This window comes from Delphinapterus leucas, chromosome 2, assembly GCF_059928025.1.
Source record: "Delphinapterus leucas isolate spDelLeu-1000000601 "Yukka" chromosome 2, BTC_Dleu_Yukka2, whole genome shotgun sequence".
Classification (NCBI taxonomy): Eukaryota; Metazoa; Chordata; class Mammalia; order Artiodactyla; family Monodontidae; genus Delphinapterus; species Delphinapterus leucas.
The window spans coordinates 8,298,227-8,316,550 of NC_143130.1; the positions used below are offsets into that span (position 1 = coordinate 8,298,227).

General features: G+C 39.9%; 1 protein-coding gene across 2 annotated transcripts in view; it reads right to left on the reverse strand.

Moving 5' to 3' along the window:
- Positions 1-415: 415 nt before the first annotated feature.
- Positions 416-18,324, reverse strand: part of PRPF18 (pre-mRNA processing factor 18) — a 49,553-nt gene continuing 31,644 nt past the window's right edge. Inside the window, exon 10 of one of the 2 annotated variants that reach the window (XM_022580549.3) lies at positions 416-1,020. In XM_022580549.3, the coding sequence (XP_022436257.1) occupies positions 940-1,020 (81 nt within the window). In that variant the 3' untranslated portion in view covers positions 416-939. The other variant, XM_089906387.1, reaches the window with a different exon arrangement.

The window sequence follows — 18,324 nt, forward strand, 5'->3', positions numbered from 1 at the left end:
TCAAAAGAAGTCCTCGTTTGTGCAAAATCAGACCCAGGACCTACTGTCTCGGGCAGCGGCCAAGAGTCCGGGCAACTTCCTCTTCTGCTGGGCGGGATGGAGCTGGGACAGCTGTCCACCACCGGTCTCGGGAGGATGACGCTCACAGGCAGTCCTATTCTAGGAAGAACCAGCGGCAGCAAAACATCCCCGTTCTTGGCTTGACAATCCATTTCCCCACCTTGAACCTTGATGCACTGGGGTTACTGAATTTGAACTTCTGTTGGTTCAAATCTTTGTGTTCCAAACTTTGTGTTCCAAACTTCTATTTCCTGTTAATTGTATCTGTCCCGAGAGATGACCAATACTAAAATTTACACAATTTAAAAGATAAAAGCAAGCTTTGAAATGCAAGAAAAATAACACGTAACAGTAGTAATATTTACATTCAAATCTATTGCGAGATGGCAAAAGTTCAGCAACATTTAAGGACTATCAAGTTTCATTAAATGGTTCCATGTTTTTGTTGAAAAATATAAAAATATTTTTCTATGAACACTTCATAAGAGGCAACGTGAAAATTACCATATTTTACAGAAATAATTAAGTCCGTCCTCAAATGTTCCTTTTTAATCCTCTAACTGCAACTTTCAGGTCTAGAGGGAAAAAGTTATTTTAAACCCTGTCCTGTGACTGTTGTCTACACATTTAAATTATGGGGAAAAGTCTTTAGAACTTAATTTTTCGACTATTTAAAATAAAAGCAAGACACAAAAATCACTTGGCAGTCAGATGGGACATGAGAGCCAACACAGTTCTTAAAACCAAGAGTTGCATTAGGCAGAACTCAGAGACCAGAAATTCCTTTTTCTTCCTCCCTCGTGCTGTTGGCAATTCCGCAAGTCCACGCCAGGCTTCCTTATTAAGTTTCTTGTGATATTCACGGGCTGCACACAGATCTCATAGTGCATTGTACTCCACACATTTCGATGGATCTGTAGGAAAGTGCTTCTGGCAAATGGTCATTAACCTCTTCAATCCCTAAGAAAATAAAAATAAATAATGGTTGGTTATGATATGGTTAAACTATTCTCGATCGCCCTCCTCTGTACTCACTCCAGTTTACCAACGTCCCCGCTAAAATGCAGCAGCCCCTGCAACACCACTCAGACGCACAACGTCCCCGCTAAAATGCAGCAGCCCCTGCAACACCACTCAGACGCACAACGTCCCCGCTAAAATGCAGCAGTCCCTGCAACACCACTCAGACGCACACTGAGAGAAAGACTTAATCGTGTGCACTCAGAGAAAGGTACAAGATGGTCATAGCTTGTTCACAAAAACAGTAACATCAAAAGTACCAGAAACAACCCAAATGTCCATCATAGGAGAATATGTGAATAAGCTTTAGTATGCTCACAAATGGAACATACTACATCAGTAAAAAAAAGAATTACCTAGAGCTACAATTTAGCCTTTCTCCACCAGGTTCCAATAGAGAATTAAGCCCTGCTGGCTAGCCTAAAGCACCCATTATATGTAACGAGACAGCTCCTCTCCGATGTACCCTAAAAGGGTGCTACATGTGTCCCATCCTTGGAAGAAGTGAGAAAACAGGCACTCAAATCATCTTCTGTGTTCTACGGTCCAGATGAGAAACTCTGGTTGAAAACAATGGATATACATGAATCTTAGAACATTAAATGTAAAAAGCAAGTGGCGAGGGGCTTCCCTGGTGGTGCAGTGGTTAAGAATCCGCCTGTCAATGCAGGGGACACGGGTTCAAGCCCTGGTCCAGGAAGATCCCACATGCCGCGGAGCAACTAAGCCCATGCACAACTACTGAACCTGCGCTCTAGAGCCCGCGAGCCACAACTACTGAAGCCCGTGCACGTAGAGCCTGTGCTCTGCAACAAGAGAAGCCACCGCAGTGAGAAGCCCGTGCACTGCCAACGAAGAGCTGCCCCCGCTCGCAGCAACTAGAGAAAGCCCGCGGGCAGCAACGAAGACCCAATGCAGCCAAAAACAAAAAGCAAGTGGCAAAATGCTATATACAGTATTATACCATTTAAAACTTTTTTTATTATATATAATTTTTACAGGTTACTTTCCATTTACAGTTATTACGAAATATTGGCTGTCTTCCCCGTGTTGTACAGTGCATCCCTGAGCCTGTCTTACACCCAACAGTTTGTACCTCCCCCTCCCCTATATTACCTTTCTCCCCCCGCCTCCCAACTGGTAACCACTGGTTTGTTCCCTGTGTCTGTGGGTCTGCTTCTTTTTGTTATGTTCACTAGTCTGCTGCATCTTTTAGGCTCCACATGTCAGTGACATCACTGTCTCCCTCTGACTTGTTTCACTTGGGCATAACGCCCACAAAGTCTGTCCCTGCGGCTGCAAAGGGCAAAGTTTCACTCTTCATGGCTGAGCAGTACTCCACTGTGTGTATGGACCACCTCTTCTATCCATTCGTCTGTTGATGGACACTTAGGCTGTTTCCATGTCTTGGCTACTGTAAATAGTTCTGCTATGATCATTAGGGTACATGTATCTTTTTAAATTAGTGTTTTGGGGTTTTTCTGGATATATACTCAGGAGTAGAATTGCAGGGTCATATGGTAGTTCTATTTTTAGTTTTTTAAGACACCTCCTTAATGCTCTCCACAGAGGCTGCACCAATTCACATTCCCACCAACAGTGTACAACAGTTCCCTTTTCTCCTCATCCCTGCCAGCATGTTATTTGTAGACTTTTTAATGATGGCCATTCTGACAGGTGTGAGGTGGTATCTCATTGTTGTTTTGATTTGCATTTCCCTGATGATTAGCAACATTGAGCATATTTTCATGTGCTTGTTGGCCATCTGCATTTCCTCTTTGGAAAAATGCCAATTCAGTTCTTCTGCCCTTTTTTTTTTGTGTGTGGTATGCAGGCCTCTCACTGTTGTGGCCTCTCCCGTTGTGGAGCACAGGCTCCAGACGTGCAGGCTCAGCGGCCATGGCTCACGGGCCCAGCCGCTCCGCGGCATGTGGGATCTTCCCGGACCGGGGCACGAACCTGTGTCCCCTGCATCGGCAGGCGGACTCTCAACCACTGCACCACCAGGGAAGCCCTGCCCATTTTTAAAGTGGGCTATTTGTCGAGCTGTAATGGGCTGTTTATATACGTTGGGTATGAATCCTTTATTAGTCATATCATTTGCAAATATTCTCTCTCATTCAGTAGGTTGTCTTTTAGTTTTGACAATGGTTTCCTTTACTCTACAAAAGCTTATAAGTTTAATTAGATCCCATTTGTTTATTTTTGTTTTGTTTCCATTACTCTAAGACAGATTCAAAAAATATTGCTTCCATTTATGTCAAAGAGTGTTTTGCCTGTTTTCCGCTAGGAGTTTTACAGTATTTGGTCTTACGCTTAGGTCTTTAATCCATTTTGAATTTAAGTTTTGTGTATGGTGTTAGAGAATGTTCTAATTTCATTCTTTCACATGTAGCTGTTCAGTTTTCCCAGCACCACTTATTGAAGAGACTGTCTTTTCTGCACTGTATATTCTTGCTTCCTTTGTCGTCAATTAATTGACCATAAGCCATGGGTTTACTTCTGGGTTTTCTATCCTGTTCCATTGATCTATGTGTCTGTTTTTGTGCCAGTATCATAATGTTCTGATGAAAGTCAGGGAGCATAATTCCTCCAGCTCTGTTCTTCCTTCTCAAGATCATTTTGGCCATTTGGGGTCTTTTGTGTTTCATACAGATTTTAAAATTAGTTGTTCTAGTTCCGTGAAAAATGCCATTGGTATTTTGATAGGGATTGCATTGAATCTGTAGATTGCCTTGGGTAGTACGGTCATTTTAACAATATTGATTCTTCTACTATTATACCATTTTAATACAACTCAAAAACAACTTAAAAATAATATATTGCTAAGAAATACACACATAACATGGCGGAATTATTTTTGAAAAAGCAAGGAAATGACAAATTGTGGATAATGGTTACTTCTGGGGTACAGGAGGAAAATACAGATTCTATGATCTTCAGAAAGTTCTAGTTCTTAAGCTGGGATTAAGGCCTTTACACATTTATCTTATTCTTTGCCTCATAACTTACATATCACATGTGTTCTTTTTTACGTACCAAATATTACACAATAAAAAAATCATACTATAATCATAAAAAATAGCACAAGCATGACCTGGCCAGTTCTGCAGAATGCAGTCTTAGTACTACTACAGCGCCTTTGTTCTGTACCTTTGGCATCTGTTACCATGGCCTTCGGTTCTTTTTAGACAAATGCAATACACAAATTCCCATGATGTCACAAATTTCAGGTGCTTTCTATCTCTTCTACAATTTGGCCAGTTCTCATCCAGTCTATAACTTCATAGTGATATTTTTAACTGATGGTAAGAACTGTCACAATTAAGAAAGATTCAATCAGTCCCTTTCAACTCATCCTTCAGTCTGTGATCTTTTAAAATCTTTAGTGGGCATTTTATTTTCAGTTATTCTTAGCTTTCTCATCCACCAGCAAGCAAACATGCCTCTAAGTCATTATCCAAATTCACAAACAGGCCAGGGACAAGGGCAGAAACCTGCGATGTGCCACTATAGATCTCTCCAGAACAATTCTGCAAGTTTTACAACTAGCATTGAATCCTATTTACTCTTTTATCTACCAGCCTACAAATGTCCTTGTTTACAAGGAGACACTTTGTCAGATGTCTTACTGAAATCTAGACATCTATAGCAATATTGATAAGTTATTAGAAACGACAACCAATAACAGCAGCACTTTAATGATCTCCAAAGCAATTTTTGGCACAAATTATTTTAAGGTTTCTCACCTTGCATTCACAAAAACTGAAACGACCCAGTTCCTAACACAGTAAGAACAATGAAATGCCATCACAGGCCAAAGGTTGACTATGTTCAGGTCTACATCAGATATGAAAAAATATATAGCACACTACCTGGTACTTAACTAGTATTCCCCCCAAATTCATTTTCTTTCCTAAAAATGATACAATGAAATATCATGTGCTCTTAAAAGAAGAAAGAGTTTCATGACCCAGTGGGAAAAGCAGAGTATGTTGCTGGAATTATACAATCTAGTAACAGAAAAGTGCATCTAGAAGTCCGAGCAGGAAGGGTAAACCCCCTCAAAATACATACTAATGTTAACAGGTAGCAAAAACATCACCAAAGATCTAGAACTCTTACTCTGTAATTACCTTCACATTCAAACAACACTTAAGCTAAGTAAAATCACCAAAATCAAAACAAAACAATGAGGTAAAAAGCCTGCCAAATCTCTTTGGTCCCATAGTAAGCAGATAACACAAATATAAATTACTTCTACGAAGTGAGCTATAATCTAAGAGACTCAACATCAGAGAAACATGATTTTCAAACATTTCACGTCAAGTCCTTTGTGGGTTCAAAGACTGTCCATATTATGCTATTTAAGGAGTGGGAGTGTGGAGGGAGGTTATCCTTCAGCTGGTCTCCACGAAGGAAGACTTTCGCCGGCAAGGGCAAGTACGAAGGAAGCCCGGGAGCCTGCCGTGCTCCTCGTTCTGCTGGCGCTGTTGCTGCTCGCTGCGCCTAATCGGGTGTTGCTTTAGGACAAAGACCCTTCCCTCTCACAGTCCAGCTTCTCCTGCTGTGAATTCTAATCCTGTGGCTGCAGAACTGGAGCTGTAGCCATGGAAACGTATGTGATATCATTAAAAGGATCCTAAGTCTCCTGAAGGAAGAGGTGAGAAGAGAGGCAAAGCTAGGAAAGGGAACAGTCCAACGAAAGACTAAACAGCTTTAATCTGCAGCAAAACACAGCAAGAATTATTATGAGCCAATGAAAGGCAAACAGATGCTAAGATGCTGGGGGTCATTTTCCTTACACTGTAGGAATTAGAATTTTAGGTGTTTGTGCCTTATCGAAGATATCTATGATGCTTATTTACACTCACTGAACAGATTCTATGCTTAAAAAATGAATATTAGGAGTACCCTGTCTGAAATCTTAGCTGTCAAACAGTTGTGAAACTCAACAGTCTCCATCATAAACAGTTACCATGGAACGTTACAGTAAATTTTTGCCGTAAGGACTGACGACACCCAGCACAGAGTTGTAAAGGGGCATGGCCTGATGGTAACATGTGAGTATTTTCCAAGTGGAGACAGATCTTTTCAGTTATAGGCCCCTCAGGATTTTAGTCTCAAATTGCCTGGGGACGCTTAAACCAGTAAGACAAGGAACTGCTTAGCTTAGCCTACTGCAAATAGCTTTTTAAAAACAAGTAGTATTTTTAAATATAATTTTCACTTTTATAAAAGCAATACATTTATTTAATAAATCCTTATTCAGTGCCTACTACGTGCCAAGCACTGTTCTAGGCTCTGGGAATAGAGCAGGGGAAAAAAAGAGAGAAAAAATCCTCACCCTCATTGAGAATATACTCTAATAAAAGAAGACAGACGAGAAACAAAATATGTAAAAGGGACAAGAAACAAAATGAATATGTAAATATCTCACGTGTTGGATGGTGGCAAGTGCTATGGAGAAGGTCAGGCAGGCAAGAGGCGTGTGTGGATGTGGGAAGTGACCGGAAGGGCTCTGGCTCTCCCTGAACTAGGGAGCCACTGTAGGGCTCTAAGCAAGAGAGCATCACAGTCTGGTTTGTATTTTAACTGGATCCCTCTGGGTGCCATACAGACTGAACAGAAGAGGGGCAAGGAAAAAAGCAAGAGAGGAGACCCTGCAGTCATCCAGAGAAGACAGGCAGGTGCCAGACCCAGACGGTGGCAGTGCAGGTGGTAAGAAGGGATCACCCCAGATGTAATCTGAACATGGGACGATCATGGTTTGCTGACAGGACATGGGCTGAGACAGCGAGAGAAAAGCCAAGGGTAATCCCATGTTTTGTGTGCATGTTATTGTATATATTTTTAAAATCACACAGTTCTTCTATCAAATAATAGCAGTCCCCTGCCTCACCCCTTCCAATCCTAATTCCATCACCCCAAAGGCAACCACTCCAAATCTCTTAGGCGTTTCTTCTGGTATTTACTGCCATATTTCTAGATACTACACGCTGACAGTGCTTGATTTTTTTCCAGTTTTTATTTTTCTACCTCCTATGAAAGGTGAAGATTTCATCTCTTACACTACGTGCATTGGCCCCACCTATGCACACACGCGCCTTTCACTCCCTCTCCTCCCCCAGGTCACAGTCCTCAGTGAGCACCATGTTTAGGATATACCTCATAATGTCTACACAAATATTGTCCAAAACAGAGCCAATATCCTTTTTCTTAGGTATTCCTCCGCATCTTTTTGCTTTTCTGTGTAGATGTCAATTCATTCTCCAACAGTGAGACTACTCTCAGTATGACCAAACACATCAGGTAGTACGTCTGTTCCATTTTTTTCCTGGAGCCCTCTGTCTTATCTGTTCCAATCTAGATCAACTGAATTCCAGACCTCCTTGTACTGCTACAATCCTAGAGCATCCCTTCACCTTCAACCTGGGAATTCCTTTTGCCCTGCTCCTGTGCTGGATCTTGTTTTCTGGATCTTTGTTTGCTTCCCTCGGTTTGGTGGAGCACATCCTCAAGTATTAGCAATATAACATAGTGGAGTTAAGACTATGCAAGTTCAAATCCCAATTCCACCACTTACTAGCTGTGTGACCTTGGGAAATTACTTTTCCATGCCTAAGTTTCCCCACTTGTAAAACAAAGAAATCATAGTATCATCCTCTTACTACATATGTGAGAGAGCGAGAAGAGAGAGAGAGAATATATATGTGCTAAATTGCTGCAGTGAGCACACAGTAAACACCACGTAAGTGTTAGCTACAATAATAATGATTCTAGAGAATGGGTATGTGACACAAGATGGGTCACACTTTTGAGACTTTTCCTGTCTGAAAATATCTTTAACCTATACTCACACTTGACTGTTCATGTGGGAATAGAATTCTCAGTTGGAGACTTTTTCCCTTACTAATACAAAGGCATTGCTCCACTGTCTTCCAGCTTCCAGAACCATTAATGAGAAGTATGAGGGCATTTTAATTCCTGAGTCTTCATAAGTGACCTGTTTCTTTTCTCCAGAAGCACTGAAAATCTCTTTATCCTTGGCCTCCAGTATTTGATTATATTGAGCCTTGATGTGAGATCCTTCCTATTCATTTGCTATGAATTCAGTGAGCTCTTTTTTCATTCTAGAAATGCATGTCCTTCAGCTCTGGGAATCCTTCCTGCATTAATTCTTTATTTCCTACCCTCCAATTTCTCTGTTCTCTTTTTCCTGGAATTTGAATAGTTGCAGACCTTACAGATTGACTCTTGTTCTCGTATCTTTCATAGTTCTGAGATTTCCTCAACTTTATAACCCTTTTATCTAATTTTTAAATTTCTGCTATAATGTTTAACTTCTGAAAGCTTGTTTTAATTCTTTTTTTGTAGCTATTGTTATTTCATAGTTACAACCTTATCTAAGGATATTAATTTTTTAATCAAAGGGGTTTTTTCTGTTCCCTATGCTATAATTCAGTTTCTCTCAACTCCTTTTTTTCCATGTGTTTTTTGGTCTCTGTCTTTCATGTTGGAAACTCTCCCTGAATGTCTGATGATCCTAGGTGAACGTGCATATTTATGAGTAAGGCAATAAGGAGCTAAAGGAAACTCACCGAATGGGCAGGGCTCATCAGTGGAACTTCAGTTTAGGACAATATGGCAGCAAGTTAGTTTTTTCATTAGCAGAATACTAATTGTTAGTAACTGTACATCTTTTCTCTTGGGTCAGTTCACAGAGAAGAACCCTCCTGTTTCCTGAGGTGGGATAACAGCCTGGCTGCCAGCATCAGAGGGACCAGTGGAGAAAAGGAACCAGAGGTCTCATCTGTCAACATACAGACCCTCACTTGAGTTGCCTGTTTTGAGTAGGGCATCTCACCTGCCTGAGGCTACAAATCCCTCAGAAAGTTAACCTGTTTTCTGCTGTAAGGGAGAAAGGCAGGAGGGCCTACTTGCACAGGGGAGAAGGAACCTCTGGACTACTTACCCTAATTCTCAACCACTCCCTCATTTTCAGTCCCATCCCGTGGTCCAGTCTTTTTTTTTTTTTTAAGATTTTTTTGACGTGGACCATTTCTTCAAGTCTTTATTGAATTTGTTACAATACTGCTTATGTTTTGGATTTTTTGGCCACGAGGCATGTGGAATCTTAACTCCCCAACCAGGGATCAAATCTGCACCCCCTGCATTGGAAGGTGGAGTCTTACTGGACTGCCAGGGAAGTCCCTGGTCCAGTCTTTTAGAAGTACCTAAAAGTCCCATGTCCTGAGCCTTTCCAGATTCTACAGAGTCCTCATTAATGGCTCCTTAATGACTTTCTCCCCATACAATATTTAACTAAAACTGATTTTTTTTAAATCAATACTGTTTCTAGGAAAACATTCTGCATTTAAAAGTCTAACTGATGAACTGTACACTTAAAAATGGTTAAGATGGTAGAGCTGAATAAAGATTTTCTTTAAATGGTTAAGATGGTAAAATTTATGTCGTATATATTTCACCACAATTTTTAAATAACCTAATTGCAAGCATCACAGCATATTCTAGATAAGGCATAAAAATATCAATTACATATACAGTTTGGTGTATCACAGTATGTGATATAGGATACAAATCCTGGATACAGTTGTTTATATCCAGATAAATCAATGAACCATTAAAACAATCAACCTGCATCAACTCAAAAAAACAGCAATTTTTTATCATTGCAGAAAGCAAATGCTTTTTAAAACCAAACCAGGGCTTCCCTGGTGGCACAGTGGTTGAGAATCTGCCTACCAATGCGGGGGACACGGGTTCGAGCCCTGGTCTGGGAGGATCCCACATGCTGTGGAGCAACTGGGCCCGTGAGCCACAACTACTGAGCCTGCGCGTCTGGAGCCTGTGCTCTGCAACAAGAGAGGCCACGACAGTGAGAGGCCCGCGCAAAAAAAGAACAACAAAAAAAAACAAACCAAATTACAATCATACCCTTTTAGCTAGATTTGCCTTTTATTTTATAAACTATCATTAGTTAATAGGACTTGAGGAAGACTTTTTTTGTTTTTAAGTAATCTCCTTACTGAAGTATACGGAAGACATTTTATCAATGATTTCTGTTCCTGTCACCAGTGTGCCCTGTAAGAACAACGTCTTGAAAACGAAAGCACAGATGCGTTTAGTGGTGCAGCCTAGGAACGTGAAGAACAGGGATGAGTTGAGAACATTTTCCATGCAGCTATTTAAATTCTGTCAACAAACTGCCACGGTTCTAATAAAGGAATGAATTACCATGAGATATTTAAGTTACTAATTAATCCTAACTTCAGACTAAAGGAATACATATTTGACTCGAAATGTGATTTTCAAAAAATGTGTACTTAATGATGAAAAGTTAATTTCTACAATAGCAACTAACATTCATAGCCATGCATAAAAAGGCCAAGCCTTCAAGAATTGTCCACAGGAATTCTTTTCTTACAAGTATATGATTAACATTGAGTTGATCTGAATTACTCATTCTAGACTTTTTAATACCCAATCTGGATCTAGCTACTTGGGATGATGGCAGATGAAGGCCATCTCATGCTGCTTCTAATGAAGAGTCCCAATGCAAGTATTAAATGTATTAAAATATTCAGGATCTGCAGGACTTAGTGGAAAATTAAAGAAAAAATAGTTTGGGACTAAATCTTCTTCTGGAGTGTATGGTAAGAAATAGAGAGGTGCTCTCAATTTTTACTTGTCTGAATGTTTGATATATAAAAGAACAAACATTATTTCCAGTTCAAAGGTTCATCACTTCACAGAAAGGAACAAATTTCAAGTGATTATTCCATTTTGAAAACAGCACTCACGTACTTAATGAAGTTAGGTAAAAATGTATGCCAAATGACCAATTTGAGTGAAGATTTTATTTATTTGACAAGGCCTTCATGCTGCAGGGTGATCTTTTTTTTTTAAGCATGTGGTTGAGAAATATAGAGTTAACACCCCAAGTTAAATGTCTATTTAGCTGCCAGCTAAAAAGCAACGTGGCACTGTTTAGACCAGCATTCCCCACAGTGTGCTCCTACCCAACAATGGTGTTCTGTAATATTAAAAGGTAATGTATGTGAAAGAGAAATGATAGCACTATTTTTCTCTAAAAATTTCTTTTAATATGCCAGGAAGTTATTAAATGGGTAAACAGTTTGTTACCAAAACAACTTGCCTTTAAGAAATGGTTTATCAGAGCCAAGAATGCCAGGAGGTAGCATAAGGCCGCTTGACCCACAAATGTGTGACATACAATCTGATGCACAGGGAGCGTTTACCAGCTAACCGTGACATGTGCATACAACACATGGATCACGTTGTGGTCACTCACTGCAGTAATGTTTCTGTTATACCATTTTCAGCAATTCACGAACATATTATAAATTTACAAATGTTCCATGAACAACTAAATTTGACAAATTCTAGTACAGGTGAAATATGCCGAAATCTGAAATGCAGATATAATATCTGACATAAAGTGCTGGAATGATGTTTTTAACCAGGGAATTTACAAACTTAAGGTCACTGAACACAACTTGCCAGAGAAGATTATGGGACATTTTGCCTTTTGGAACAGTGAAAGCTTGAGGAAAATTATTTGGAATGAATATTACTCCTTAATCTTCTAATCCCCAAAGAAACCTGTGCTGTAACACAGCACACAGACAGACTAATCTATAGGAATCAGGGAGGGTATCCACAGGAAAACAAAGGGCATACTCAAACTGGGTAATTTGACGGTAGCAGTCCCAAGGACCTTACAAAGGCGTGGGCAAGACCGGGACCTGTGAGCTGACAACACTGCAAAGCTGTGGCTAATCTGTTTTCTAAGGGGGCAAGGGAGAAGACTGGTTACCAGAAACCCAGAGAGGGTAACTAACTGTATGGAGACGGCTGTGGCCTTGGGTGGAAGGGTGTAGTGACTCCACAGGGAGGAAGCCAGGGAAATAAATACCCCAAACTCGTTCTTCTCCCACCTACAGAATGCCTTCCAGTCCCTCTCATCACCTGCCCCGTTCAGAAGTCAGAGGGCAAGGGAGCCTGTCCATGAAAGCCAGGTTTCCAGGGCACAGAACACGGTGAGGAAGGATGGAGTGGATCTGGAGGGCAAATCACCACGTGATGTCCATTTCAGCTTTTCTTCCTGCTCTTCTTTACTAACAAGTAAAGAACACCCAAGATATGAACCTTTTCAAGAGATGTCTTGAAATGACTGAATTCTAAAGACTCTAAATAATCAAGAACTTCCTTTAATCTGTGTAGAAGCTTTATCCAAATCTGGGCCAAAGGCTACATCTGCATTTGGCAGACCAACCAAAGTCCTTGAAGTTCCTACCAACAATTTCCATCTCGCCCTAGATTTGAGGCTACCAATAAGCTATACAACTTCTCTTTGATCTACATGGTGAGCAAACCCTCCCTGTGGTGTGTTTAATTTTTGTGAGAAAGAGAACACTTCAAACAACCTTCACAGTTTAAATTCTATAGAGGTTTGCATAAAACCCAAAGATGAAATCATGTTACAGTAAAGAGCCCGCTGAATTGTTTTTACCATATTTCAGAAAACAGTTACTTCTCACCAATATTTCTACATAAAAGAAAATAATTACATATTGCAAGATTTCATTTAAATGATGTCCAAGAACTGGCAAAATTAACCAATAATGACGCATGTCAAAACCATGGTTATTTCTGATGGGAGGAGGAATTAGGCTGGGAAAAGGAATGAGGGAAACTTCAGGGGTGCTGCTTGAAATCTCCTATGATCCAGACCTCATTTTATGTCTTGATAATATCACATATGAAGAATCATTGAGCTGTACAATTAAGATTAGTACACTTTACAGGCTCCACTGTTTACTAAGGTTTATTATATCTCAATTTTAAAAGAAAAATTTTATTCAACATAGTTTTGGAAGTTTTAGCCGCAGCAATCAGAGAAGAAAAAGAAATAAAAGGTATCCAAACTGGAAAAGAAGAAGTAAAACTGTCACTGTTTCCAGTAAAACTGTCACTGTTTCCAGATGACATGATACTATATATAGAGAATCCTAAAGATGCTACCAGAACACTACTAGAGCTAATCAATGAATGTGGTAAAGTAGCAGGATACAAAATTAATGCACAGAAATCTCTGGCATTCCTATACACTAATGATGAAAAATCTGAAAGAGAAGTTAGGGAAACACTCCCATTTACCATTGCAACAAAAAGAATAAAATACCTAGGAATAAACCTACCTAAGGAGACAAAAGACCTGTATGCAGAAAACTATAAGACACTGATGAAAGAAATTAAAGATGATGCAAATAGACGGAGAGATATACCATGTTCCTGGATTGGAAGAATCAACATTGTGAAAATGACTATACTACCCAAAGCAATCTACAGATTCAGTGCAATCCCTATCAAACTACCAATGGCATTTTTCACAGAACTAGAACAAAAAATTTCAAAATTTGTATGGAAACACAAAAGACCCCGAATAGCCAAAGCAATCTTAAGAAAGAAAAATGGAGCTGGAGGAATCAGGCTTCTGGACTTCAGACTATATTACAAAGCTGCACTAATCAAGAAAGTATGGTGCTGGCACAAAAACAGAAAGATAGATCAATGGAACAGGACAGAAAGCCCAAAGATAAATCCACACACATATGGTCACCTTATCTTTGATAAAGGAGGCAAGAATATACAATGGAGAAAAGACAGCCTCTTCAATAAGTGGTGCTGGGAAAACTGGACAGCTACATGTAAAAGAATGAAATTAGAACACTCCCTAACACCATACACAAAAATAAACTCAAAATGGATTAAAGACCTAAATGTAAGGCCAGACACTATAAAACTTAGAGGGAAACGTACGCAGAATGCTCTGTGACATAAACCACAGCAAGATCCTTTTTGACCCACCTCCTAGAGTAATGGAAATAAAAACAAAAGTAAACAAATGAGACCTAATGAAACTTAAAAGCTTTTGCACAGCAAAGGAAACTATAAACAAGACCAAAAGACAACCCTCAGGATGGGAGAAAATATTTGCAAACGAAGCAACTGACAAAGGATTAATCTCCAAAATATACACGCAGTTCATGCAGCTCAATATCAAAAAAGCAAACAACTCAATCCAAAAATGGGCAGAAGACCTAAACAGACATTTCTCCAAAGAAGATACACAGATTGCCAACGAACACATGAAAGGATGCTAAACATCACTAATCATTAGAGAAATGCAAATCAAAACTACAATGAGATATCACCTCACACCGGTCAGAATGGCCATCATCAAAAAATCTACAAACAATAAATGCTGGAGAGGGTGTGGAGAAAAGGGAACCCTCTTGCACTGTTGGTAGGAATGTAAATTGATACAGCCACTATGGAGAACAGTATGGAGATTCCTTAAAAAACTAAAAATAGAACTACCAAGTGACCCAGCTATCCCACTACTGGGCATATACCCTGAGAAAACCATAATTCAAAAAGAGTCATGTACCAAAATGTTCATTGCAGCTCTATTTACAATAGCCAGGACATGGAAACAACCTAAGTGTCCATCGACAGATGAATGGATAAAGAAGATGTGGCACATATATACAATGGAATATTATTCAGCCATAAAAAGAAACGAAATTGAGTTATTTGTAGTGAGGTGGATGGACCTAGAGTCTGTCATACAGAGTGAAGTCAGAAAGAGAAAAATAAATACCGTATGCTAACACATATATTTGGAATCTAAAAAAAAAAAAAAAAAATGGTTCTGAAGAATGTAGGGGCAGGACAGGAATAAAGACACAGACGTAGAGAATGGACTTGAGGACACAGGGAGGGGAAGAGTAAGCTGGGAAGAAGTGAGAGAGTGTCATGGACATATATACACTACCAAATGTAAAATAGATAGCTAGTGGGAAGCAGCTGCATAGCACAGGGAGATCAGCTTGGTGCTTTGTGTCCCCCCTAGAGGGGTGGGATAGAGAGGGTGGGAGGGAGGGAGACGCAAGAGGAAAGAGATATGGGAACATATGTATAACTGATTCACTTTGTTATAAAGCAGAAACTAATACACCATTGTAAAGCAATTATACTCCAATAAAGATGTTAAAAAAATTAAAAGAAAAAGAAAAATTACCCTATTAAATGACTTTCACTATTACCTCCTCAGCAAACATCTTAACGTAGAAACGGTTTGGGTTTATACATTTACCAGGGGTCAGCAAACTACGGCCCACGGGCCACTCGCCCCTTTTATAAATGGAGTTTTCCTGGAACACGGCCACTGGCTGCTTTCACTGCAGGGTTGAAGAGTTGTAGCAGAGACCTATGAAGCCCAAACCCTAAAATATTTACTACCTGATCCTTTAAGTGTGTCACTTCCTGACTTAAACTTCAAATAATATATTTAAACTGTCCCTTTGTAGGAATAATTCAACTCAACCTCACCCAAATACCAAAATAAGAGGAGAAAGATTTAAAAGACAGCTTAGGAAATCACTCAGTTAACTGTAATCAAGAATTTCGTAAAACGCTAACATGGAGGTGGTTTCATTCTGCCTTGAGCTGCACTATGGGTTTATTTTAAGACAGATCAAAAACTGGTACTTTATCTGGCCTCACACAATGCTAATTTTTTTGTTTTTGTTATTGCCAATATTTTAAAAATAGGAGCATATGCTTTTTTAAAAAATTAAGGATTCTAGTTATCTCACTAAAATCTAAAGGAAGATGGAACAACACTAGAACCATATTCCTACAAGGTAACGATGAGCTGAAGTGACTCCCGTAACGCTGGAGGCTAAGTCTCAGCTGACACTTCACACTGTGCTTGCGCTATCCACTTTTTAAAGTTTTTATTTTATATTGGAGTACAGCTGAACTAACACAACATTGGTAATCAACTGTCCACCGCTCTTATCACAGAGTTGAGAGGAAAATGAAAATACTGCTTCCATCTGCGGCTACATGAAAAGTAGGAAAAGAAAAGAGAGACCGAGGGTCAGAGGCTTCTCAACACTCAGCTCACCTGTTACCCAACTATCCTGGGTATGTGAGTTTGCAACCTCAGGTTTAAGCGATGGCCTCTAGGGAAAACGGCAGAGAAGTACCAGAGAAATCAACAGACCAGAAAGGGCAACAGTTAACTGGATGCTTGCACACATCAAGTGGTAGGGATCTCCCCCATATCTTCTAAAGCAGCCCTACTCCTATTTTGGGGCAATTCTGCCTGTTAAAAAGCTTCTTTGGGGCTTCACTGGTGGCACAGTGGTTGAGAGTCTGCCTGCCGATGCAGGGGACACGGGTTCGTACCCCGGCCCGGGAAGATCCCACATGCCGCGGAGCGGCTGGGCCCATGCGCCATGGCCGCTGAACCTGGGCGTCCGGAGCCTGTGCTCCGCAATGGGAGAGGCCGCAACAGTGAGAGGCCCGCGTACCGCAAAAAAAAAAAAAAAAAAAAAAAAAGCTTCTTTGTACTATTTTTGCAACCTCTTACCAGTCTCTCATTGTTTCAAAACAAAAAGATTAAAAAAAAAGAAAGAATCCTTTCCTTACACTGATTAGAAATATGCCTTCATTCCTATACCTTACCTGGTCCTTAACTGTATGGGACAAGTTCAATCCCTCTTCCACCAGAAAGTTCTCTCATTATCTATAGTTACCCAGACCCCCACCAAGAGTCTCCTTTCTCAAGGACTAGAAAAAAAAAAGCAAGACTTGCACCTCTCGTCCTCTGGAGTATTCATTCATTCGACAAATATTTACTGAGCACCCACCACGAGTACCATTCCAGACTCTGCGGATATGACAGTGAACTATGCTCTTGCCTTGTGGAACTTATACTGAATTATTACATCTAATGATGTAGCATAAGCTATCATTAGACTTTCCAGTAGCCATACTGTACTACTGTTATTGTACTTAAATTCCCTAATTCTTCCTCATATACAGTGCTCAAACTGTGCGCTCAAGTCTAACTTGACTTGTTAGAAGTCTAACTGAGTTATTAGACTTCCAAATTTCTTTACGGTCATCATCGCTAAATATTATATTTTTAGAATCTGCTTTTTTCTTCAGTCTGTCAAGAACTTCTGGAATGCAAATTTCTTCTCCACCTGAACGCACACCCTATTCCTTCTGTTTTTTACTGTCTGTAAATCTGATAAATATACCTCTCAGTACAGTCATCCAAATTGGTCATTAAAATTGTTGAACAGGACCAGTATTGAGGTCACTAAGTGCCCCATGGCATGTCCCTAGCATGCACCCAAACAGACACGGATCCATTTGGTATGCATGGCTTCTCTCACTCAACAAGCTGAGTCCACCTGATCATTTTACCATATTTATATCTGTACACAAGAATATTATTGGATTTAGGTCAAACACCTTCCTAAAGTTCAGATACAGTATGTTTGCCAATTTTCTCTAATCATCTTGGGAAAAAGGGGGGAAAACATTTTAAGGGGAAGAGAAGAGTTAAAAAGGAAGAACAATGGAGGGAGGATAGGTCACTGTATAGCTTCCAAAATGAACCAGAAGTCTTTAAAATACTAGGCATATTTTTAAAAAGAAAACTCAGTTTATAAGATGATGGTAATCATACCATTGTCTAAAGAAGATGCTGTCTTTAAGACAATTTATCTAATTATATGAACTCTTATACACACTATAGCTTTGGCCATGGTACAGCAGAACACAATTAGCAAATTTAATCACTGGTAACTGTTTTCTATTGTTAAAGCCAAACCACTTTTTTTTTCCCCAACTAAAAGCTTTTTGCCTTCGATATGGTCAATGGTGGTTATTAAGAAAATGGAGGGGCTTCCCTGGTGGCGCAGTGGTTGAGAGTCCGCCTGCCGATGCAGGGGACACGGGTTCGTGCCCCGGTCTGGGGGGAATCCCACGTGCCGCGGAGCAGCTGGGCCCGTGAGCCATGGCCGCTGAGCCTGTGCGGCCCGCATACCGCAAAAAAAAAAAGAAAAGAAAACGGAAATGTTTTGAATTGCCACAAGTATATTTGAACTCTATAAGTTCTACAGTTCACAATAGGGGGTCAGGTTGAAATCATATTTTAAAATGCTAATATATATGAATAAGGTACAAAGCATGACACAAAATAACCTTTAGCACTTGGAATTGAAATGAAATAAAAAGATAATCAATGAACATGATAGTGACTGTTGTCTGGCACAAATTCTGAAAGCACTTTCGGCATTTTAAGTGAACCTTACACTTTAAGTAAACTTT